Below are 24,279 nucleotides of genomic sequence, written 5' to 3' on the forward strand. Positions count from 1 at the left end.
TTTATTCATATTCAGTAAATCCTTTTATCCTGGTCAGGGTCGTGGTGGATCTGGAGCCTATTCCGGGAACACTGGGTATAGGGTGGGAGAATTTTCCCTGGATGGGACGTCAGTCAGTCACAGGGCACCATGCACACACACCTTCATATACTCATTCACATCTAGGGGCAATTTAGCATGTCCAATTTACCTACAGGCACCTTTCTTGGGAATAGGAATGAAACCGGAGAACCCGGAGCAAACCCACACGGACACGAGAAGAACATGCATAGAAACTCCGTACAGACAGTATCCTGAGCTCGGGATCGAACCGGGGACCCTGCAGCTGGAAGGTGGAGCAGAGAATTTAAGATCTTTCCAGATGGATGACACACTGCTGATTCAGCAGAAGCGAAAAACAAGTGAATCACCTCAGTGGATTTCCTTTTCCTTCTCTAAAAGTGAGATGGGCGATAAATATAATCTATTGTGATTAAACTGATTAAACAGAAGAAGCAGCTGCATGGCTTCCTCTGAGGTGTAATTGGTTCCTACCACAAAAAAAAAACAAAACCCAACTGGAGAACGTATAAAGAGTGAATCAGTATCTAAACGCTACATATGGAGAATTATTACTGACATGGATTTGGAAAATAGAAGGTGAAAAATGTACACACTGTTCCCACTTAACCCAAATGTAGTCAATTAGCCAAGATATCTGGTGTCCAAAGTTTGTTTCATTTTACAGGCTGATGCAGCTAGCAATAACAAGCTCATAGCTACTAGTTTAGCATCCTAAGAACTGCACATCTAAATCACACACTCTCCTCAAGTTTTATAACTCAGCAGAATTAAGTGTGTATTTTAGAAATGTAGATATTTATCATCCAAATCACTCCTAAAATGACATTCCACCTTGACACTTTAAGCCACGCCTCCTACTTCAGTGAGGAAGACGTTTACATCAAATGTGTCTTAACTGATTGACTACATGCTATTTTTAGCCAAAGTATAGTGTCAAAATAAAAAATATGTAATAAATATGAACTCCTTTCCAAAATGTATTGAAATATTATAATGTATGTCACTATATGAATATATAACATAATACTTTATATTTGATGTCTTTATTCCTTCATCCATGTTATACAGCTGAAGTTCTGCCTGGTTTGTTGCCTTTTGTTATTATTATACATTATTATTGTCACATAATATTTTTAATATTAATAAAGTTTTAATTAGTAACTATTAATGTTATGACTGTGATGTATTAATAATGACATACTTAGTATGAGGTATTAGACCATTAGCAGGCTGATTGCTGCATGCACATAAAAGGTAGCAGCGTGTGTGTGTGTGTGTGTGTGTGTGTGTGTGTGTGTGTGTGTGTGTGTGTGTGTGTGTGTGTGTCACATCCGCTGAAGGATGCAGCGAAATGCTGGGAAAGGAGAGAGATAGAAGACAAAGAGAGAGACAGGGAGAGAGGAGAATGCCAGCACCGTTCAGATGCAAATCTTGACATGGAGCCTAAAGAGTGTGAGAGGACCAGGTGTCCGGGGGAGGACGATCCACACAGAACACTCTTTCACCTCTCCCATCCCTCTCTCAATCTCTCTTTCTTTCCTGCCTGATTCCGTAACGACACAGAGACACGGCATGCATCGGCTCTGAATGATACAGAGAGGGGGGAAATAAAACGGCACAATTTGACGATGTGAAAAGAAGTAAAAAAATAAACTTACGGCACTTTATTACATACGGTTACTTTGTTCGTACAGATTGTAAGTGTACAGTTAGTGACTAGATCCCATTCTTTTCCCTGCACAGTGTGTGTTCATCATCCTCTAGCCTTCATTAGTGTAACCACTGCCTTGTATACACTCATATCAACACCACTCACATAATATCTGAGCTTGTTCCATTGATATACAGGGTAGAAGGGGTGCAAATACATATGCAAGGCAACCGACAAACTCCAGTGAGTAACTGTACACCTACAAAATGATCTGTATTTCACGTGTAGCTGATAGAATGGCCAATAAGTGTAGCTACAAGCTGTGTGGACATGATGGCAAGAAGTAATACACAGTGCGCAGTGTTCGTGTTCTTACCTGTGTGTACTGAGCTCAACAGATTCATCACACAATTGTCTCTAAATGGAGCTGAGACACAAGAACACAGAAAGCCTGTAGTATTATAAGCATCTCTTCATTAATCAGAAATTCAAATGCTAAATATAGATAAAGATGGACAAGGTGCATTTCTGTTCCCAATGTATAAATCTATAGTGTCCAAATATGGTCATGCTATTTACAATAAGCAAAATAGATTTATCATGAAAATATGTTCTGTTTATCCATAAATGGTAAAAGAAATGCAAAAACTGAGACCAAAGTGCAAACCACATCTGTCTAACAAAGTCAATGCTCCACACACACACACACACACACACACACACACAGAACATGGATCTACAGATAACATCATACAAACTGCTACTTAAGAATTTCCCATTAACACTACTCCAAAAGAAAAATGATTAGAAACATACACAGACGTGCATACACAAACACACACACACATCATGTTCATGGATTATCAGAGCGTTGTAAAAGTCTCCCAGGAATGTCACTTTCATGTAAAAGAAAGATTTCCCAAGTGTGCACTCCTCCCAAGTTCCCATAATCACATTTATCATTAAAACAAATCCTAGTAACATCTTAACATTTAATGATGCTCTCATTTTAATTTCTCCATATTAATGGTATTCAGCATCTGATAATTCTGAAAGCTAATCATTGTCTTTAAACAGGAAGTGGTTTAGGGGAAAGAAGTGGCGTCCTCACGTGAGAACGGTTCTTTCTCGTAGCCTGATATTTATATTAGTGCATTTTGGCTAAACACGTTTATGTTATTCGAACAATCTGAATCTTAGGACTAGGCATGTGCCGATAATCATGTGTCGTTATATGAATTATACGACAGTGCTTGAAGTCTTAAATCTGACTGGTCAGAAGGGGTTGATTAAGTTTTTAAGAGTTTTTTAAGTTTAAGACAGAAATTACAGCTAATCGCTAATTCACAGGGATTTGCTTCACATAAACAGATTTTGAAAAACGTGTAATTGTTGACATGGTGATGCAGTTTTGGAAGGAGTCTCCAGTGTTAGCACTTTGTAATGTTCAGAGGTAAAGCTGTAACTAGAGGTTTTCCACCACGGGAAAGTCTTCAGGAACAGAGGGATTTGAGATTTCTGATTTCTCAGTAACAACCTGTGTTTTTTGTCTAACTTCAAGGGAGAGGAAAAACGTGAGGCTGGTGGGGGAACAACTGTTTATAGCTGCTATAACACAAGTGAAAACAGGAACTAATTTGTTTCAGGGACGTTCCACACCATTAAACGCAACTATAAATGGATAAAAAGCACTATGTGTTGCTTTTTTTAATAAATTAAAATGTAGTTGTTGGCAAATCCCTGTGGTATAAGAGGAATAAAACACTTCATGCAGTTATAGGAGAATAATCAACTTCGGGGTGGTGTGATAGGTTGATTATTTTCCTAAAACAGCACATCCTGAAGTGTTTTACTCCTCAGATAATTAGCATGCATAATATTTTTTTTTTTTCTTCTGGAAAATCACTGTTACTCTTGTGTTTTGTTTAGATAAAAGTCATCTAGTGGATCATATCATGATAAATTCATATAACAAATTTATCATGATATGAAAATGAACATCGGCACATGCCTATCTAGAATTCACGTCAGATATGACACAAAAGCGTCATGACTGTGTGACATGAGATCCTGGGGTATGAATAAACCGCATATTTGTGTTTATATCCATATCTAGCGAGTGTCATTATCGTCAAACACTTCGTACTGCAAATACAGGACAGTACAGTTACTGCATTATTGTCGAGTAGACATGTGAGTGTGTGATTTAAATCAATCTCTGTGGAATTTATCTAGTTTTTACACTCATGGAGCAGTCTCATGGAGTGGATTGAAATGGTGTTGGTTAAAATGGAAGCGCATGTGTTTTCTGAGGCTAAGAAATGCTTTTGGAAGAAAAGAAATGCTTTTCGGTGTAAATTTCTAACAATTTCCCTACAGCCCTGGGCAAAAATCGAAATAGCTCCATTACCTAAAACCAAAAGTTAAATATGACTGGCCTACTTATTAGTTTGGCACAAGTCTATAAACTTCCTCCATGACGAGAGCCCCTCACTTGTCTCATTCACAGTCAGTCTTTGTGTGACTACATCTGTAGTTTTCTCTTTTTTTTAATAGAACCTGGTTCTAATCCAAAATGTTTCTTTTTATTTAATTTAATAATTGCAGAAGCTGTTTCAAAGGTGCATGTGTGTGAGGCTTCGGCACTGTTTTTCTCATTTAGAGAAAGAGCTTCAGATGGGATTAACAATCCCTTCACTGAGCTGCTTGATTTGCATAAAAAGAAAAGATTTTTTTTTTTTAAAAAAAGTCATAAAAGTGTTAGTGGATCAGACTACAATCAGAAATATGACAAATCAGAGCTGATAGAGAGAATTTTCAGGCTGATAATGGTCCAATACTGACACCAGATCAGTGTATCTTCTGGGTTTCTGTCTCTTTTTTAAGGATGCACTGATTTGTACTGAGTACCGGGCCAGTATCGGCTTCAGATGCCGGCTCATGTTGGATTGAACTTGACATTTTATACATGTGATGCTGACTATGAGTGTTGAGTCCTCTGTTTGCATGCTTTACATTTCTGTAATTAACATAATTTGATTCTAAATCAGACTGACTAAGTGACAGAACAGCCATGTTTGGTCCTGTCATTGAAAATATTGGCCCCTATGAGTTTTGGACACAATCAAACTGTTTGTATCTGATTTCCTACTTCAACTGGAGGTCAAGGCATAGAAAGCCATGCTGCACCCCCTAGTGGTTAAAACCTATGAACTGCATGCAGATACACTTGCACTGACACAGCCTGATGCCCTTTAAGCAGGTTTAACCAAAATTACATGCAGATAAGTCATGTGTCGAGTTTGTTTTCTCATCTCTGCAACATTAAAAGTAACTATAAATGGATAAAAAGTACGAGATGTTGTTTAATAAATAAAAAGTTTTTAGTGTTGGCAAACTGCTGTGGTTTAAGAAGAATCAATCACTCCAGGACATGGTGTTATAGGAAAATAATAAACAACGAGGTGGTGTGAGGCATTACCAGCAAAAACAGCATGTCCTGTAGTGATTTATTCCTTATTTAATATAGATACTATCAAATGGTCCCTCAGTCGAAGCCAAGAGGTTTGTCCTCTGTGTTAATGCATTCTCTCAGCAGAACAAAGTAAGAAAAACAGGACAGATTTTTTCTTTAAAAAAAAAAAAAAAACGGCTGGCTACCTAGGCTCCTCCCAAATGGAATGATTGACAATCTTATAGTATATAAATCGACACATACCTAAAGCAGATACAGCTAATTAAGCTGTTTATCAAGCCTCAGCCATTTCCCAATATACAGCACACAAAAGTGCCACAGTAGCCATGCTGGTTCATTAGCATCATTTTGCTCAACAGATGACAACATTAAGCTGCTAAAATGGGCCTGATAATGAAAATTCCAGCCCTTTTTTTTTTTGTCGCCATCACACAGTGATGTTTCAGAGTCTGTGTGCATGTCTGTATAAATGCACCGCATTTTCCAGACTATAAGCCATTCTCCCTTTTGTCTGCTTAGGAAAAGAAAAATCAATATATGTGTCATAGTTGCTCTAAGCTCTCTTTAAAATTATATCATTATTTTAGGTCTAGAAACACTGTATAAAATTACAAACTGCACCTTTGATGTAGCTGGCATTGTCCAGAATGTTGTCTCAAAAATGAGGCTACATTGCTTTCTGCTGGTTTAGTCTAGTTAATTTTTCATTAGTGTTGCTGTATTTGAGAGTTATTAAGTGGCTTTTGTGCGTCTGATTATGGTCACTATGTCAGTGCTGTCTGTAGCTAGCATAACACTTGGATTTTCAATGTTATCTTAGCAGTGATTTAATGGTAGTGTACCGTCCCACTGCTAAAATCTCACGATTACTAAACAAAAACACTGTTAAACACTGAGCCTTATAATCTGGAAAATACGGTAAGTAACATGGCTTTCACACATTCTTGGTCCTTAAGGATAAAAAGAGAACATAAAAAACTCCCATACAAATTCCTTCATGAAGCACATGGATGTGATGTGTAAAGGAAAACAAAACCCCAGCATTTGCTCCCAATGCATTCTGGGAACTGCAGTCCACTCACACCGGATGCAGAAACCTGAGTGAGGGCCGTTTGGGCCAGAAGACTTCAGACGCAGTTAGTAAACATTCACAGGTCGGGACGACCAACACGTGGCACCCTACAGGTACGTGTCATGTTCTGTACTGCTCAGACTCTGATTGGATGCATGAAGATTTGTGTCCTTTAGCAGTGCCTGCGATTGGCTGGGTAAAGCCTGGTCCTGCGGTGCCTGGGCCTGATCGGCTGTGTCGAGTGAAGAGTCGTTCTTGCTCTTCTTTTTATTCGCCTTGCTTTTCTTTTTCTCCTCCTTCTTTCTCTCATCTTCAGAGCTGTTGATGATCGGTGCCGGCTCCACGATGATGGTGGGTTTCTGCTGCAGGTCCTGTCGGCTGGGAGGTTCAGCGGCCATGATAGCGCGAGCGCCGTGCATTCTGGGAGGAGATTTGCAGTGCAGTTCTCCATGAGTTTCCTTCCAGCGTCGCAGCTGGGTGAGATGCTCCTTCTCGATGTCTCTCTCAGACACCGGCAATTCCAGAATCTGGAGGAAAAATCGAGGGAACCATTAATTGACTGATGCTCTCCTCTCCTGTCTATCTGTCAGTGTAAAGAAGGAGGTGTGGCCTCTGTGCCTGTCAGTCTCAGTGAAGGAGGTGTGGCCTCTGTGCCTGTCAGCGTTAGTGAAGGAGGCGTGGCCTATGTACCTGTCAGTGTTAGTGAAGAAGGCGTGGCCTCTGTGCCTGTCAGAATTAGTGATGGAGGCGTGGCCTCTGTGCCTGTCAGTGTTAGTGAAGAAGGCGTGGCCTCTGTGCCTGTCAGAATTAGTGATGGAGGCGTGGCCTCTGTGCCTGTCAGTGTTAGTGAAGAAGGCGTGGCCTCTGTGCCTGTCAGAATTAGTGATGGAGGTGTGGCCTCTGTGCCTGTCAGTGTTAGTGAAGGAGGCGTGGCCTCTGTGCCTGTCAGTGTTAGTGAAGGAGGCGTGGTCTCTGTGCCTGTCAGTGTTAGTGAAGGAGGTGTGGCCTCTGTACCTGTCAGTGTTAGTGAAGGAGGTGTGGCCTCTGTACCTGTCAGTGTTAGAGAAGGAAGTGTGGCCTCTGTACCTGTCAGTGTTAGTGAAGGAGGCGTGGCCTATGTACCTGTCAGTGTTAGTGAAGGAGGCGTGGCCTATGTACCTGTCAGTGTTGGTGAAGGAGGCGTGGCCTATGTACCTGTCAGTGTTGGTGAAGGAGGCGTGGCCTATGTACCTGTCAGTGTTAGTGAAGGAGGCGTGGCCTATGTACCTGTCAGTGTTAGTGAAGGAGGCGTGGCCTATGTACCTGTCAGTGTTAGTGAAGGAAGCGTGGCCTCTGTACCTGTCAGTGTTAGTGAAGGAAGCGTGGCCTCTGTACCTGTCAGTGTTAGTGAAGGAAGTGTGGCCTCTGTACCTGTCAGTGTTAGTGAAGGAAGTGTGGCCTCTGTACCTGTCAGTGTTAGTGAAGGAAGCGTGGCCTATGTACCTGTCAGTGTTAGTGAAGGAGGCATGGCCTCTGTACCTGTCAGTGTTAGTGAAGGAAGTGTGGCCTCTGTACCTGTCAGTGTTATTGAAGGAGGTGTGGCCTATGTACCTGTCAGTGTTAGTGAAGGAGGTGTGGCCTCTGTACCTGTCAGTGTTAGTGAAGGAGGTGTGGCCTCTGTACCTGTCAGTGTTAGTGAAGGAAGTGTGGCCTCTGTACCTGTCAGTGTTAGAGAAGGAGGCGTGGCCTCTGTGCCTGTCAGTGTTAGAGAAGGAAGTGTGGCCCCTGTACCTGTCAGTGTTAGAGAAGGAGGCATGGCCTCTGTACCTGTCAGTGTTAGAGAAGGAAGTGTGGCCCCTGTACCTGTCAGTGTTAGTGAAGGAAGTGTGGCCTCTGTACCTGTCAGTGTTAGTGAAGGAAGTGTGGCCTCTGTGCCTGTCAGTGTTAGTGAAGGAAGTGTGGCCTCTGTACCTGTCAGTGTTAGTGAAGGAGGTGTGGCCTCTGTACCTGTCAGTGTTAGTGAAGGAGGCATGGCCTCTGTACCTGTCAGTGTTATTGAAGGAGGTGTGGCCTATGTACCTGTCAGTGTTAGTGAAGGAAGGGTGGCCTATGTACCTGTCAGTGTTAGTGAAGGAGGCGTGGCCTCGGTACCTGTCAGTGTTAGTGAAGGAGGCGTGGCCTCGGTACCTGTCAGTGTTAGTGAAGGAGGTGTGGCCTCTGTGCCTGTCAGTGTTAGTGAAGGAGGTGTGGCCTCTGTGCCTGTCAGTGTTAGTGAAGGAGGTGTGGCCTCTGTGCCTCTCAGTGTTAGTGAAGGAGGTGTGGCCTCTGTGCCTCTCAGTCCCAGTGAGGGAGGAGACGTGATTATGCATGTTGAATATGGTGGAACAGCAGAAAAAAACCTTTACATTTACATCTTTTTTGTTTGTTTGTTTGTTTTTTTGTCTTGAGGGTCAGGATAATATCCAGATAGGGACCTTATATATGAACATAAAAATACAGCTCTACATCTACATCCAGATTTCTGTAAAGCAATGTCTATTGTTGCCTTTATGGCAATGTCTATTGTTAAAAGCACTTTACAAATAAAATCAAATTGAATTTAATTAAATGATTAAATGCACCCAAGATGCATTTGAAAAGAGCTTTTGAAATAAATCTGATCACTCAAACCACTTCAAGATATTATATTCATATTATATATATATATATATATATATATATATATATATATATATACATACACACACATATATATATATACACACACACACACACACTAGTGTGAATACATCTGTCTCTCCAAGCCACAGTCAAGAACTGAAACCCAAAAGCAGAGCAAAACTGCATTGTTCAACGCCTCAGCCATCTTTTGCATAGATCACCTGGAAACAAAGCACATCACAGGAGATTGGTTGTGTGGCTTATGACCTTATTTGCATAATATATACGACACAGCAACAGGAGTTCAGTCTGGCGAAATGGCAGCACATTATAAATGACTGTAGGTAAAACCTCATCATGATCAGATACAAGACAAATGAAACAACTAGTTGGAAACGGCTTTTGTGAACGACAGCATATCACAAGTTGGCACAAGGCCTGCAGTGACACACACTGCCCACTAGATGGACCTGTGGGGTTACTTGTTCCCTCTTGGTGCCAGGATGAAGAGGTCATGACCTGCCTTCATGTGAGAGGAAACCATAAACGCTCTGAAGCAGCTTTATGAAAATGTGATTAGCTGATAAAGTTAACACATCCGTTAGCAGTTCGGATGAGCGTGACAAAAAAACTGCTAGAGTGTGAAAGGAAAATTTGAAGATTTCTGATCCTCTTTTTAGAAAATAATGCAGGAGTGGGTTTCAGTCATGTGTGAGTGTGTGTTTTGTACCTCTTTAATGAGGAAGCCCTCCTGCATGTAGCGTGGCTCTACGGCCCGGAGTCTCTCCATCGTCTCGTACTGACCATGACACGCCTTTAGCTTCTCTTGAGATCCCAGCATGCACTTCAGAAGCACCAGGCCCACACGGAAAATGACTCTGACTCCTAAACGCCACACAAACAAACACAGGCACACAAAATATTTGTCGTTTAATCATCCACTTGCATCAGCTGGAGTTAAGCTAGGTGATAAATCATCATGTAATGTCCTAAACCATTCAGTTTAAGAGATCATTTAAAACAAGCACTTGTTGAGAATTTTGCCTGCACCACAGGCACAGAAATAGGTGATATAGTAACTGCAAAAATGATCAAAGATCAAAACACTTTCACATAGTATGAAGTTTTTCAGGCAATCAGTAACATCATACATCACCAACAGGAAGCTCTATGAAAAATACGCTAGAGATACAGAGCTGTTACTTACGTGTGAAGTAAATTGGGTGTTGAGACATGTGAAACCTGGTGATAGTGTTTATGTGTGAAACCAACCCTCGCAGAAGAACATGTCCCAGACGCGCAGCACTGATGCCCACGGCAGCGTGCGAGAGAAGGCGCACATGAACCACTCGGTCATGTAGAGCACCGGATCGATCTTGTGCTTCTTCAGGTGCCGATGAGCCACGGGAGACACGCGCTTCAGTAAAGAGAACAGGATCTCTCCGTCCAGCTGGATCGCCTCCTACACACACACACACACACACACACACACACACACGCGCACACCATTTTCAAAACATGCAGGAATTAAACTGTAATTCATGGGAAAGGAGTTGAATGCAAATGTCTACACTAGCTAGAGCAGTGTCAGTAGTAGTAGTGTAAAAGCTCTGTATAAACAAGCACACAGAAGAAACTTGGCTCACGATCCTGGTGTTTTGGCCAGTTGTAAATTTTTTTTTTTTTTTTATGTATACTGCATGGAGTTTTTTCGTGTTATTACTGTTATTACAGCTTCCCCACTACTGACAATTAGATGTATAAAAAACGGGTTTATCATTTTTAGTTAATCATTATGGTAATCCCATGACATGACAGCTACTCAGCAGATGAGGGGGAAGGCTAGCACATGCTTGTAAATACAGGGTGTTCACAAACTTTTGACGGGTTGATGTTTGACTGACCTGGTTAGGACTGTTATGGAAAGGTCTTTATCCTCTCTTTGAGACGTGCTCAGTATGATCAGTCAGTTATGCTGAGTCAGAGCTCTGGTAATAAACAGCTCAAATCTGCTGATCTGCTTAAGGGGTTTGAACTTTACGCTATGAGATCAGTAATTTCACCTTTTGTACTTGTGTGTGTGCACGTGCGTGTGTGTGTGTGCTCTATTACCAGGCCTGCACTGTAATAGCCAGGTAGATATTTCTCGCAGATTTGCACCAGACTCCAAAATGCATCCTAAAATAGAAATAAACAGAAATACAAACAGTCACTCAGAGCTAAATCGTGCGGATCCAGTGTGCTGCTCAGAGGATGGTCAGGATGGTGTGCACACACTACGGCTATCTGACAAAATGTCCCTCATTTTTACACAGCATTCGAAATATCTAAATATTAAACAGCCTGAGAAACACACACAGAGCAGCAGTAGTGCTACACTGTGTGCTCTTATCACAAATCATTTAAAAGTGAAAACTGAAAAAAAGAAAAAAATCATAAGGAGGAAATACAATCTTATCAACTTGAATATTTCAGATTTGGTTTTATTTGTTTTACCCATGTTAACAACTACTGCTAATTACATTTATCTAGAAATGTAAAATCAAGATAAATGTAATTAGCAGTAGTTGTTAACATGGGTGTGTGTGGGTGTGTGTGTGTGTGTGTGTGTGTGTGTGTGTGTGTGTGTACTAACCTCAGCAGGCATATGCATGAGCAGCACAGCAGCGATGGGAGCCTGAGCCTGGCAGTAACCCTCCTCTGGCCGGTAAAGTGTGTAAGCCTTCAACACTCTGAACAGATCCTGCTGCCTGCATGCAAACACGTATACACACACACACGCACACGCGCACACACACGGTCATTAAGGGTTGGTTCTGACCCGGGGCCTCCTCGTGCAACAAACAAACACACACAACATACGCAGATAAACCTCATATACTCAAACATAGTTCTCACACACACACACACACACACACACACACAGAGCCATTAAGGGTTGGTTCTGACCCATGGCCTCCTCGTGCAGCAAACATCTCGTGAAAGGGAAACTGACGATGGAGATCCTTCTCGATCACATCCACCCATTTTGGGTCTCCACATTCACTGTCCAGTTCCTAACACACACACACACACACACACACACAAACACACACAAAATGAGCAAAAAGAAGTATTTTTCTACAGCCACTGAAACACTATGCCCTGATGTATGTTGAAGAACACTGAATCAGTTTGTTCTGTGTTACTGAGTAAAATAGCAAAGCAGGTTGGAGAACTTCAGGAGATGTTTAAGAGTTTTAGACAGTGTGTGTTCCCTTCTTACCTGGAACCTGCCCAGATTCTGCTCCCTTTTCACCTTTCCTCCAGACAGATAGAGCCAGGCCCGACCCCTCAAAGATGGAGGAACGCCCTTCTGACACCGCAGTTTTACCTACAGACGTGCAGACAGACGTGCAGACAGACGGAGAGACAGACGTGCACACAGACGTGCACACAGACGTGCACACAGACGTGCACACAGACGTGCACACAGACAGAGAGACATGCAGACAGCAGTCAGTGTCAGAGATTACAGTAACCATATGAGAGCTGTAATGAAGGCTATTAAGGTTTTTAATCATTACACACATCACACTCTAGCATCTTAGCAACATCTTCTAGAATATAAATCTGGAAATATCGCCAGTAAAAGTGACAACACATATATTCTATATTTCTACTGCATTTGTTTTAGACTTTAAGCATCTTTAATTTTAGTGTCATATTTGGAGTGTTCTTAATTAGTACTAATTACTTCGTTATTAGTTTGATGATTAAAGTTTATTTAATCCCAAAAAGTGCAAACCATGACAAAAGCCATTACTGTGACACGAAAAAGTAGGAACCAGTATATTCCTGTTTAGTATTAGCAATAATACAATAACACTAGTTAATCATTATGCTTTATGGAGCTGAATCAGATGTGAGCGTACATGTGTGTGTGTGTGTGTGTGTTTTTAAAATGCTTTTTTTTTATATTAAACTCTTGGTAAAGTGTGTAAAATATTGGAAATGTTTGCATGAAATCCAACTTACAATATAATAACTTACAACGAGAGAAAAATGTAAAACCAGGTTCGATGTGGGCGTGGCCTAATATTCTAATACTCAGGGTTGATCGACAGCCCTGGTTGAGAGTGGTGTGAGCGACATCAGCCTTGTGATTGGTGAGAGTGAAATTTACACACGTTTATGCAAGGTTAGCCCCGCCCTCTTTTCCAATAGAAGATGAGAAATACTGGTGAAGTCCATGTAGAAATTGGAAAGTCACCAAACATTCATACATCATTAATCCAGATTTTATTTCCAGGAAATTCAACTAATTTGTAAGAAGAGTCATGAACATTGGCCTGCTTTTATAATAAATGAAACCACAAACTGAGACGGTGGGTGATGGTGAAACTGAGGCTGTGTATTATATAAACACTAATTATTTCAAACAGATATTTATTTGGTGTATGGTTTATTCAGAATCCAATCCAGATACATTGTGTGGCTGAGGATGAAGGCTCTTTTCACTAGGACTTAATCTAGCTAGAACTTGAACCATGAACATTGCTCTACTGTCACGATGTGCAAACTCACCTTCTTGTGTTTCTTGCTCATCCATTTATCCCAGCTGTTCAGCATCTCCAGCCACTTAGCCTCTCTCTGTCTCAGCACGTCAGGAGGGATGTCCTCGGCTCTGTGGGGGACGTAATAAACCCATTAATCCTCTCTTATACGCACACGTTTTCACAATACAACTTTTACATCACAATATTTCATTGTTTTTAACAGAATTTTAAAAATCAGCCACTACTTTCCACTTTTAAGGACGAAGGCTGGTTTATACGTTGCGTCCGCATGCAGAAGAAGCTGCAACGTGAACGCCATTGTTCACACACTCGCATCCGTTCTTTAAGTACATCCGGAAGACATTCACTCGATGGCATGTCAGAGCCAAAACATCCCTGTCCATCAGGTTGAAATATCATAAGCTATTTCATGCACAGCGATGTTAAAGACATCACAAACTGTCTTTCTTTAAAACTTTCTGCCATCGTCGTGACTGTTGTCATGAGCTGTGTCTCAAATCTAAAACTCTGACTTTACATTGAAAAGTATCTACTAATCTAGAAGACAGGTACTCAAAACTGACTATTCAGTAGGTTTGAAGGTGATGAGAGGTCTTTAAAATTCCAACACTAACTGTAATAGGTAAACCTGGTTAGTGTTAGTACTCAATAATGGCCTGGAATAGTGCATAAGGATGTGATTTGAGACACAACACTAGTTTGTTTAGTGAGTTGTGCACACAGTATGATAGTGTATAGCACATGGTACTATACCACTCCCATTATATTGGTGTTGCACCAAGCGGACATAGAGTGTTAATTTCTGAGGATGTGATGATAAAAATCACAGCAGATGAGTTAGTGCCTGACTATAATAATTCCAATACCAATAACAAAAGTATGAACCACTACGTATGAAATTCTTATTGATACCGAGTCGACTCTCTGAAAGCTTCTGTTACCAAGTTATGTGAAACATGACGGAAGCAACGAAAGGTCGCGTGCTTTAAGACAATTTGTGTCTAATACAAGATGACATCAAATGAGATCGTATCAGATAACAGATAGGAACCTGTGTCAAATCCAATCCAACACCAATTCAGGATTACAGGCAAGTATAAGCCCCGATACTGATTCTCAATATCAGACTGGCACAACCATCCCTAAAATACAAAGTACTGTGATATGACAAAAATATCATATCGCTATTCTCAAAGGCATTTCTACAATATACAGTATGCATCATGATATACAGGTTTGCTAAAAACTGCCATCAATACAATAGTCTTGCACTTTGCAAAAAAAAAAAATAAATAAAATAAAAAAATAAATAAAATAAAATAAAAAAAAATAAAAAAGGTTTGACGATATTTTATTTAGTCAATATTAGTTTTGTCTACAAAAATGAATTAATTTGTATATTTATATTTTAAAAAATCTATTTTATTTACAAAAAAAAAAAAAAATACACTGTTGGGGAAAAAAACATTTTACAATTTTTAAAGAAAGTTTTAAAGTCTAATTGGCTGCGTCTTGTCAAATTTCTTTTTAAAAAATTCTAAAATGATATCACGATACTGATGAAGATGATGATGATGATGATGATGAGATCTCTCATAAAATCTGCTCCAATGAAAAGGGACAAATTTAAAACAGCATTGCACGTGTTGTCCTTTTCAGAGGAGACAAGCCCACAATTCTGTTCACTCCCTGAAAGTTTTGGGGGAAAAAGAGCTTGCATTCCAACGGAGAAGTTAATAAAGTGTTGTTTATCCATATATACAGTATAACCATCCATTTTTTTTGTTATGCTTAGAAAGCTATATAATGACAACATCATGTACCATGATTAAAATTTTCAATAAACAAGACATGTACGTTTTAATCTCAGCTTGTTCCCACTGTCAGGTCAGGGGAGGTCATGGTTTTCAGGAAAGCTCTAACCCCCTGGGTCGAGTGTGTGTTTGTGTGTGAGTAAGACAGGGAGATATCCCAGAGCTTCTCGTAATGAAAAGCAGTCTTTATTAAACACACCCTCAGTGTGGAGCTGTGCGTAATCACATCAGGAGCTGTGCGAGTGGGAGAGCATGGAAAGAACTGTACTATCATCATCATCATCATCATGGGACGTAAAATGAAAATTCGGCCCTCACCAGGGGTGTGTATTACACTGCGCCTCCACTGTTCATCATGATACGATCAACAATCAGATTTATTAAATTCACTACAATACAATGTAGAGATATTTACCTCCTTCACTGCTTAATTCTAAAAGTATCCAACCTGCTGATGGAGTCTTTTGAGAAACATCTGCACATTTTCTTTGTTGCTAATCTTTCCGAATCAGATTGCACATCTCACCATGTATTTTCACACCTCTCTTGCACGGCGTGATCCTGTCATCATCACCATTCACACAAAATACATCTGCACTACTGCTGTCACTTGTGTTCTTCACATATCTCTGTTGTCTACACACATCTATTTTTATATTTTAATCTCTTTTCTTATTCAGTATATGCACCACAGCTTCACAGGGAGCTGCACACTGAATCTCGCTGTACTTGCACAATGACAATAAAGGTATTCATATTATGATTTCAGCCATGAAGAAACACAGACGCAACTGCAGTTTTGAAACATAAAAAAAGATTCCTGGAGATTATTATTTTTATTATTATTATTATTATTATTATTATTACAGACATGCCGATTTACTCACACACAAACACAGAGGACCTTCAGGCTCAGGGACAATGAGAGAACTAAACGATGCTCATAACATTTTTTTTCTTTGAATAACATTAAATGTGATAAAAATGTAAAAAGACAAGTACAATGTAATCTGTTTCACTAAAAAAAAAAACAAACAAAAAAAAAACAAAACAAAAAAAAAAAAGACATAAGATTAGGATTAATACATACAAACCCAATTCACATAATAATAAATCTGGAAAACAAATCTAAAAATAGGAAAAATAAAACTACCCTGACACTTTTACTATCTCTCCATTTATTACTGCAGATACTTCCTGCATTTTACTTGATGGATGGATGGATAGAGAGAAGAACAGACAATACACAGGCTGTTATACTGTACAGACAGACAGACAGATGGAGAGAGAGAGAGAGAGAGAGAGAGAGAGAGAGGCAGAAATACAGAGATCGATCAACTAATTAATATAAAAGACAGACAGATAAATCAGCAGATAGATGGACAGATATAACGTCAGCTAGAGAGAGAGAGAGAGAGAGAGAGAAAACGCCAGGTACACAGACAGACACGACAGGTAAAACCCAGGACACGTGACAGATGTTCACCTGTTCTACACACTCTGTGAAGGTGGATTAAAAGGGCTGGATTATGAGCCTATCAGATTACAGGATAATGCGGCTGTACAGTCACCTGAAAGTGAAATGACACGCCGACTGACCGGGTTTTTTTTGTGGTTTGTATTAAAACACAGACTGCTTACAGCAAGAGAGGAGCGTCACTGCGGCCCCTCACAGGAAATACACACTCAGGGCAAACAGGAAGCCCCTGAGCCGTGGAAAGAACGTTCCCCTTGTTCTCCTTCCTCCTCAGTGTACTTCCTGGAACTTAGCACAGAACTTAACACCTCAAAACCGCTGGCTGAGAGAAGAGAAACTCGCACCGCACAGATGAGTGGCTTGTTAAGGAGCGAAGTTTTCTGCTACAAGCAGTTTACATCTGATTATTTCTACAGATACAGAAGGAAAAGAGAATGAAAGAGCAGGATGAGGAGGAGGAGGAGGAAGAAAATGTGATGAGAACGAAAGAAGAAGGAGAAATGAGGGGGAGAGAAAAGACAAGTCACCCAAAGAAAACATGAAAGAGAAAAAAGGAAAGGGAAGAAAGAAGAAAAGATGAAAAAAAAACCAAAAAAAAATATATATATATAAAACGTAATACTTAAATAAGAAAAAAGCTATTACATGGAAGCAAAAAAAAGAGACAAAGAGACACCAAATTCTTAATAAACACCACAGCGTTGAAATATATTACTTTGAAAACCAGATATCTGTATTTATTTGTTTCAAATCATCCTGCTTGAAATTCAAATTGTTTTATTTCAGTGTTCACAAATTAAAAATGGAAGTTTTCACAAATTCAAAAATTCATACAAATCACAAATTCATACATTTAGCGATTTTAGAAACTCAAAAAGTGTGACTGTTCTTGTCTTAAACTTTTCACTCCGCAGGATGAGCTGAATTTGATTAGATTAGTTACAAATAAAAATACGTTTCCTCAAATAAATCAGCTGATCTAATTACCAGACCAACACACTTGCTACTTCACCAGTATAAATCTCTTTCTCTTTCTGGATGAGCAACACATCAAACTAAATAGGAAGTGCATGTGGAGTACCACAAGGGTGTATGTATAAGAAAAAGTACACACTCCTAAAGCCTTAGCAGAAAAATCCTGGCAATAACATTCAGCTATAACCTACAGACATGTGACTAAATCTCGTGAGTCTCCTCGTGGGCCGGTCCTAATGATCGACAATGAGTGATGTTTAACCAAGTCACCTGAGCTTTGTCTCTTTTTCCCCGTAAAAGAATTTAACATCAAATCAACTGCTTCCAAATAGAGTTTGTAGGTGTGTTCAGGAAATATTTAGAAGACATTACCTGATACCTGTGATATCTCATAAAAGAGGTAATGGTACTTTTGTCAGCTCAGGTACTCGGTTAGCGTTACAGCCTAAATACAATGCTGTAATAATATCGTACACCACCATGAAAGGGTTTACGAAAGACGGAATATGGGCACTGATAAATACGCCCCGAGGCCTGACTGTCTTCATCATGACCTAGTTTCTCACCATTCAGAGTGAAATGTCATTGGGTCTGTATCGACACGCTGTTTCCATGATGACTCGAAGACTACAGAAAGACTCAGTTTAAAAGAAAACATTCTGCTTTCTGTCTCACGGGATCCGCCTCCACTTAAACTGAACATCCCGAGAGCTAAAGCTGGAAAATTTGGAGATTATGTTCAGAGGAAAGCAATCAAATCATTAATTTAGACTCCAAAGACCAATGAACATTTTTATAAAATTATCTACTACTCAATAGAAATATTACATACACTATATGGCCAAAAGTATGTCAACACCTGACCATCACACCCATATGTGGTTCTTCCCCAAACTGTTGCCACACAGTTGGAAGCATATAATTGTATAGAATGTCTTCGTATGCTGTAGGGTTACAATTTCCCTTCACTGGAACTAAGGGACCCAAACCTGTTCCAGCATGGCAATGCCCCTGTGCACAAAGCTAGCTCCATGAAGACATGGTGTGTGAAGGTTGGAGTGGAAGAACTCGAGTGTCCTGCACAGAGTCCTGACCTCAACCCCACTGAACACCTTTGAGATGAACTGGAACGCAGAGTGCACCCCAGACCTCCTCGACATCCCAACATCAGTGCCTGATCTCACTAATGCTCTTGTGGCTGAATCCCCACAGTCACACTCTAAAATCTAGTGGAAAGCCTTCCCAGAAGAGTGGAGCTTATTGTAACAGCAAAAGGACTAAATCTGGAAAGGGATGTTCAACAAGCACACGAGTGTGACTGGTCGGGTGTTCACAAACTTTTGGCCATAGTGTATATAAAACACAATTCCTCAACCTGAAGAACAGTTCTGACTGCCATGTTTTTCAGCCTTGATGCTGCTCTCAAATCTTTACAAATCACGTTTATTTTGCATCCTTTAGAAGACTGCTGTTTTTATGCTGTGTTCTGAGACTGGAAGCAAAACCCTGCTCATATCCAAGAGTCATCTTTCCAAATCAAACACTGATGATGGAGGTATTTTAAAGCCATATCCATGGTGACAATATTGTGTATGTTGAATAGCATGATACATCCTAGAACACACCAGAAACTCGACAATCGCTCAGCTGACCTCTCATTTGAGCCTCTCTTCATGAGAAAAAGATCGGACACAAATGTGGAATTGTGCAGGACACATAACAGACCATTCATGGTGAACACACTCGCCTTTTTAGCCTTTAATTACCTCCAAATGTTAAATTGATTTTAGTGCCTTAAAGTCCAGGCCTTGCTGGTAACAACAAAGCCGCGCTGTTTGGAAACCCACTTCAGTCATTATACCAAACAGAAGATCGTGTCTAACGTCTGGTTTCCATGAGGAAATGGGCATCATAATGTAATGACTTAAGAAAGAATTAAGGACTAATTCAGAAACCTCTGATCTCATGAACTGGATGTAAATGTTAACGGTACAAAGTGTCCAAGTCTATTATTCTGATGATCTTCCCCAAAGTCTACACAAATAACACAAACGACAACCTGTCACAGTGCACTTTAACACACAGAAAGACTGTATGCCGTTTAGGGCTGGTTCAAGCAGCACTTACATGCTTCGGATATTAGCTGGTGTTTCTGAATGAGTACCTGAATACAAGTTCTAAAAGCACCCTTAAAAACAATATTTATGTTTCATAATGAACCTTAATTTTAAGTATGTTCATTACTGCAGTTCAGAATATATCCAGTCACACAATCACACAAACAGAAAGTCAATAACATGCATCTAAACCAACAATAAGACCACACACTACGCCTGATGGTGCGATCCGTAAGCTGTGCTTAAAATAAACATCAACAATAGCCTTAATATTGTTTGGGAACTTAATAACTAGCCCACAGGGTAAGGGCTGTATACATTTCCATAGTTTTGCAACAGCAATACCAGTAAAATTAAAAATAGTGCATCTGACTTTCAGTCCTCCAACATTTTTAAATCAATTTTTCAAAGCAATAATATATTTGATTTGTTGCAAAAAGTATTTTATATGCTCCCGAATGGTGCAACAGAAAAAAATCATTCGCCCAGAGATCACAAATCTGAATCCCGATGATCCTACAGCCATCCGAGGGTGGGAGCAAAATTGGCGGGGCTCTCTGGGAGACTGGGCTATCTCTCCTGTCAATCACAGTGACACTAGCCAATCGTGCGCATCTGTGAGTTCATGTATGTGGAAGAGGGTGGATAGCATTCTCCTCTGGGTATGTTACGCTGCCCTGTGATGCTGCATGAGCAGCAGTTTGAAAAAGATGCAGTTGGCTGGCTTCATGTGTATCAGAGGAAGTATGCGTTAAGTCTTCACCCTCCCCAGCTGGTAGCTGTCGTATGATAGGGGGAAGCTGGCTGATGGGTAGAAACTGGCGGAAAAATTGAGAAAATGGCGGGTGTGATCTTTTCAACAACATATTTTTGTATTAGAATACAATTCTTATCAAAAGACTCATGTCTGACGTTGTCTTCAATCAAGAGTTGTCATGAACCAGTATATGATTTAGGTCACATGACCTTCTTCCTGGAAGTTATAGTGCACTACTTACAGTGAAGAAACCATTATTCCACTGTCTACGTAGTGCACTTATACAGGGAGTATGAAGACATAGACAAAGCTTCTGAATACTAAACTTATATTTAAACCAACATTCAAATGATTCAGCCCTACCATCTCATAAATCTTCACCCGCACAACCACTGGGATGTTCATGATCATGGTCATGGCTGGGCAAACGGACAAAGAGGAAGGATTTTCAGGGTACAAAGAAGCTTTCATGTGCAAGTCTGAGAAGTAGTTTGGAACAGTCAGAGAGAAAGTACAGAGCCTGGGAAGTGTTGCGTGTTGTTTTAGAAAAGCCAAAAGAGCTGACATGATTCACTGTATGGTGCTAGCACCCGCCTTCCTCTTTGCAACAAGTGCTACGAGCTACATCATTACACCAGTTTTGTCAGTTCACTCAATCAAAAGTGTAAAAACATGATGCCAAATCCACGTTTGCCTAATTACCATTCTGTATCAGTTCATTACACATAACACCAGTTAGAAATAGTGCATCTTTATACAGATGTTGCAAAAAAAAAAAGTGATGGACGTTAATTTGCTTTATAGAAACATCCCTTTATATACTCAAATCTTTTCCAGTGTGTTCTATATAATAACATAATACTGTGCTGTTTAGATGAAGTGATTGACAGAGTCTTACAGATGTAGATAGGTACATATCTCTCTGTCTACATATTTATCTATGCATCTGTCTCTTTAAATAGCTGTGTACTGTTTATCTACAGTCATATCTATCTAGCTAATGTTTCCAGCCTGCAATATTAACCATGGCACCGTGACAAGTCCTGATAGAACAATGAGGCCTGGTAACCCATTAAAAAACAAATGCATGAACCGCCTATAGATGAGTCTGTCCCAGTGTGCTGTGTACGTGACTGACTAAGCTAACCACAGCTAACCACATCCACCAGAGCGTGAGCGAGCTTGTAGTGGGAATCTGCGTCTGATTGCTGCTGTTTACCGGCTCAGAGCAGGTGCAGCGCCTGGTCACCTGTTTTAATAATGTGGACACGGACAATGCTCTTATACAGATGATGGCTTGAACCTCGAGCTTGTCCTACAGGTTTGTCTTCTCATCAAACGTGTACACGTATGTTCTCAAGCCAACAGTTAATTCCTTAACTTTACTCACATGACAACTAGTTTTGCTAACAACCATACTGATTACCTGCGTAATGTTACATATCAGGTTTTATGGAGACATTTCATTTATTTACATGTCTAGTTTGTCTTTTTCTTTTTTTTTTTTTTAGATATATGGATATTCCTTAACGTAACCACGCTGACTCTTAAGTGATTAGACACATTAGTAAAGCTCATTCAGGTAAATTTAACGAGAGCAAGTTCTCAAACCTTTTGAGAAAAAAAAAATCTACTGAACACTTCAGTACAGTTTTATTTAAGAAATAAAACACTTGGGGGCCTGCTGTTATAGGAAAATAATTAACGGCATTGCCACTTCAGAGCTCTTGAGCTCAGGTTACTCTTTGTGTGCAGTTTCATGTGTTTCTCCCGTGTCCAGGTTCTCCGGTTTCCTCCCAACTTACAAACACATGCCAGTAGATGTGGATTTGATTACTACATATTTGCTCCAATTGTGAATTTGCATGTGTGTGTGTGTGTGTGTGAGACAGAGAGAGAGATAGGGGGAGAGAGAGAGAGAGACAGAGAGAGAGATGCCCTGGCATCCCAACCAGGGTGTTTTCCCGTCTCATGCCTAGTATTCCGGGATAGACTCCGGACCCACCGTGACCCTGACAAGGATAATAAGTGATCCAGCCATCCATCCATCCATCCATCCATCCATCCAATCACTCACTCACACAATCACTCAATCAATCAACCAATCAATCACTCAATCAATGGATGACTTTCCTTCACAGACCCCTGGGTCTCCCCAGAACCCAGTTTGAGAACCACGGTACTAGAGCATGTCAGCAAGGATGCAGCTTTAAAGATGATTAATAAAGATAAATGCTGACCTAAAAGCAGCTGCTACAGCATACAGGATGTGTACTGTAATAGTTTTATTTTTACTGAAATCAACACTGTTTAGTAATTAAATTAAAACTGAGATACAGGTTTTGACCCAGATAAGAAGAGGGGTGCACAAACTTTTGCACGCCACTCCAGAAACTGAGTGTAACCGTGCACATCTCCTCTAGAGTGTTTTAATTCAGAAGAGCAAAGTAAATCAGGGTTTTAATCATGAAAGATGAAATAATAAACTGTTAAATAGCTCACGGGTTCACGGTGCTCTGCTGAGATCCGCCGATGAAGCCGTATTTATCCGCTTGTGTCTCGGGGAAGCCGTTCAGCTCCAACTCGGAGCCCAGAGAGTCGCCTTCCTGTCCGGCTAAACTCTCCGTCGTGCCCCGCAGACTTTTCCCATCTTTAGCCTGCAATCCGTTTCCTTGGATATGAATTTTAGCCATTTTCATCCAGCTTTTCGGAGCAGGAGTAACGCGAGAGTCTCGGTGATCAGCTCAGCGCGAGCATCTGAAGCTCCGCCGCTCCGACTGGCAGCTCTTCTTCCTTATGGATGCTTAGCTTAGCTTAGCTTAGCCTAGCTTAGCTTAGCCGGCTAGCTTTAGGGGATTCAGCTGCAGTGACCATTTTTCTTTTTTTTTCTTTTATTAAGGCATGCCTTTCAAAAGTGGATAACAGTTTAATCTCATTAATACAATATAATTTACTGAGAATAAATATTATGTTAAAAACATACTGCATACAATAAACACAAAAATTCGTTAATTAACTGTCTAGCTTCGTGAGCTAGCAAGCTGGCTAATTAGCGCACGCAAGCAATATAATCATAGAACAGTTTATTATAAATTAGCAGTTAATTGCTAGGCAACCTTATTATTATTGTTATTATTTTTTATTTACAGTTAGCAACTCGTTAGCAAATCTAGCCCGATTCAATACACAAGCTAGCCGACTATCCTGCTGTGTCAGCTAGCCATGTCGAAAAACTGTGCTACAAAAGACTGCGTTCTGACTTTCTGAGATACCATTACAGTTAGAGAAAATCAACTTTTCGAAATATTAACGCATTTACATTAAATATAATGTTTCCCAGTCTAACGCAATCCATTAGCTCCAAAATCTTAGCTGATGCTAAGCTAACGTCAAGCAGCGCTTAGAAGCAGGGTTGCCAGATTTGCATGGAAACCCGTTTTAAAATACTTCACTATTAACTATTGAAGCTTCACTATTAACAATTTGCTATAAACCTACTCGTAGATGTTCAATAATTTAACAAACTATAAAAAATAACGTCAAATTTAAAATATATAATAAATAACCATTGATCTAAATAACATTTGCTATTGAAAATGATGAAGCCGTTAGTGTTATCTTTCCTTTGTGTTTCCTATAACAGCACATCCTGAATTTTTTATTCCTCTTATACCACAAG

At 40.2% G+C, this 24,279-nt stretch overlaps 1 protein-coding gene across 1 annotated transcript; it reads right to left on the minus strand.

Annotated features, from left to right (window-relative positions):
• Positions 1–1,090: 1,090 nt before the first annotated feature.
• Positions 1,091–24,021, minus strand: tbc1d10ab (TBC1 domain family, member 10Ab). The gene is made up of 9 exons (XM_026942753.3): positions 23,103–24,021; positions 13,468–13,567; positions 12,167–12,274; positions 11,851–11,957; positions 11,537–11,651; positions 11,014–11,079; positions 10,174–10,363; positions 9,632–9,786; positions 1,091–6,788 (listed from the first exon to the last, which is right to left on the minus strand). The coding sequence occupies exons 1-9, from the start codon at positions 23,297–23,299 to the stop codon at positions 6,369–6,371; spliced, it is 1,458 nt and encodes a 485-aa protein (XP_026798554.3). The 5' UTR covers positions 23,300–24,021; the 3' UTR covers positions 1,091–6,368.
• Between the last annotated feature and the right edge of the window lie 258 nt (positions 24,022–24,279).

This window comes from Pangasianodon hypophthalmus, chromosome 17 (genome assembly GCF_027358585.1).
Source record: "Pangasianodon hypophthalmus isolate fPanHyp1 chromosome 17, fPanHyp1.pri, whole genome shotgun sequence".
NCBI lineage: Eukaryota > Metazoa > Chordata > Actinopteri > Siluriformes > Pangasiidae > Pangasianodon > Pangasianodon hypophthalmus.

Excerpts from the sequence above, each read along its gene's own strand:
- tbc1d10ab (XM_026942753.3), bottom strand. The coding sequence starts at position 23,299 with ATGAAAATGGCTAAAATTCATATCCAAGGAAACGGATTGCAGGCTAAA. Across the intron at positions 12,275-13,467 it reads TGAGCAAGAAACACAAGAAG|GTAAAACTGCGGTGTCAGAA; the intron begins GTGAGTTTGCAC and ends GCACGTCTGTAG. Across the intron at positions 11,080-11,536 it reads TCATGCATATGCCTGCTGAG|GATGCATTTTGGAGTCTGGT; the intron begins GTTAGTACACAC and ends TTTCTATTTTAG.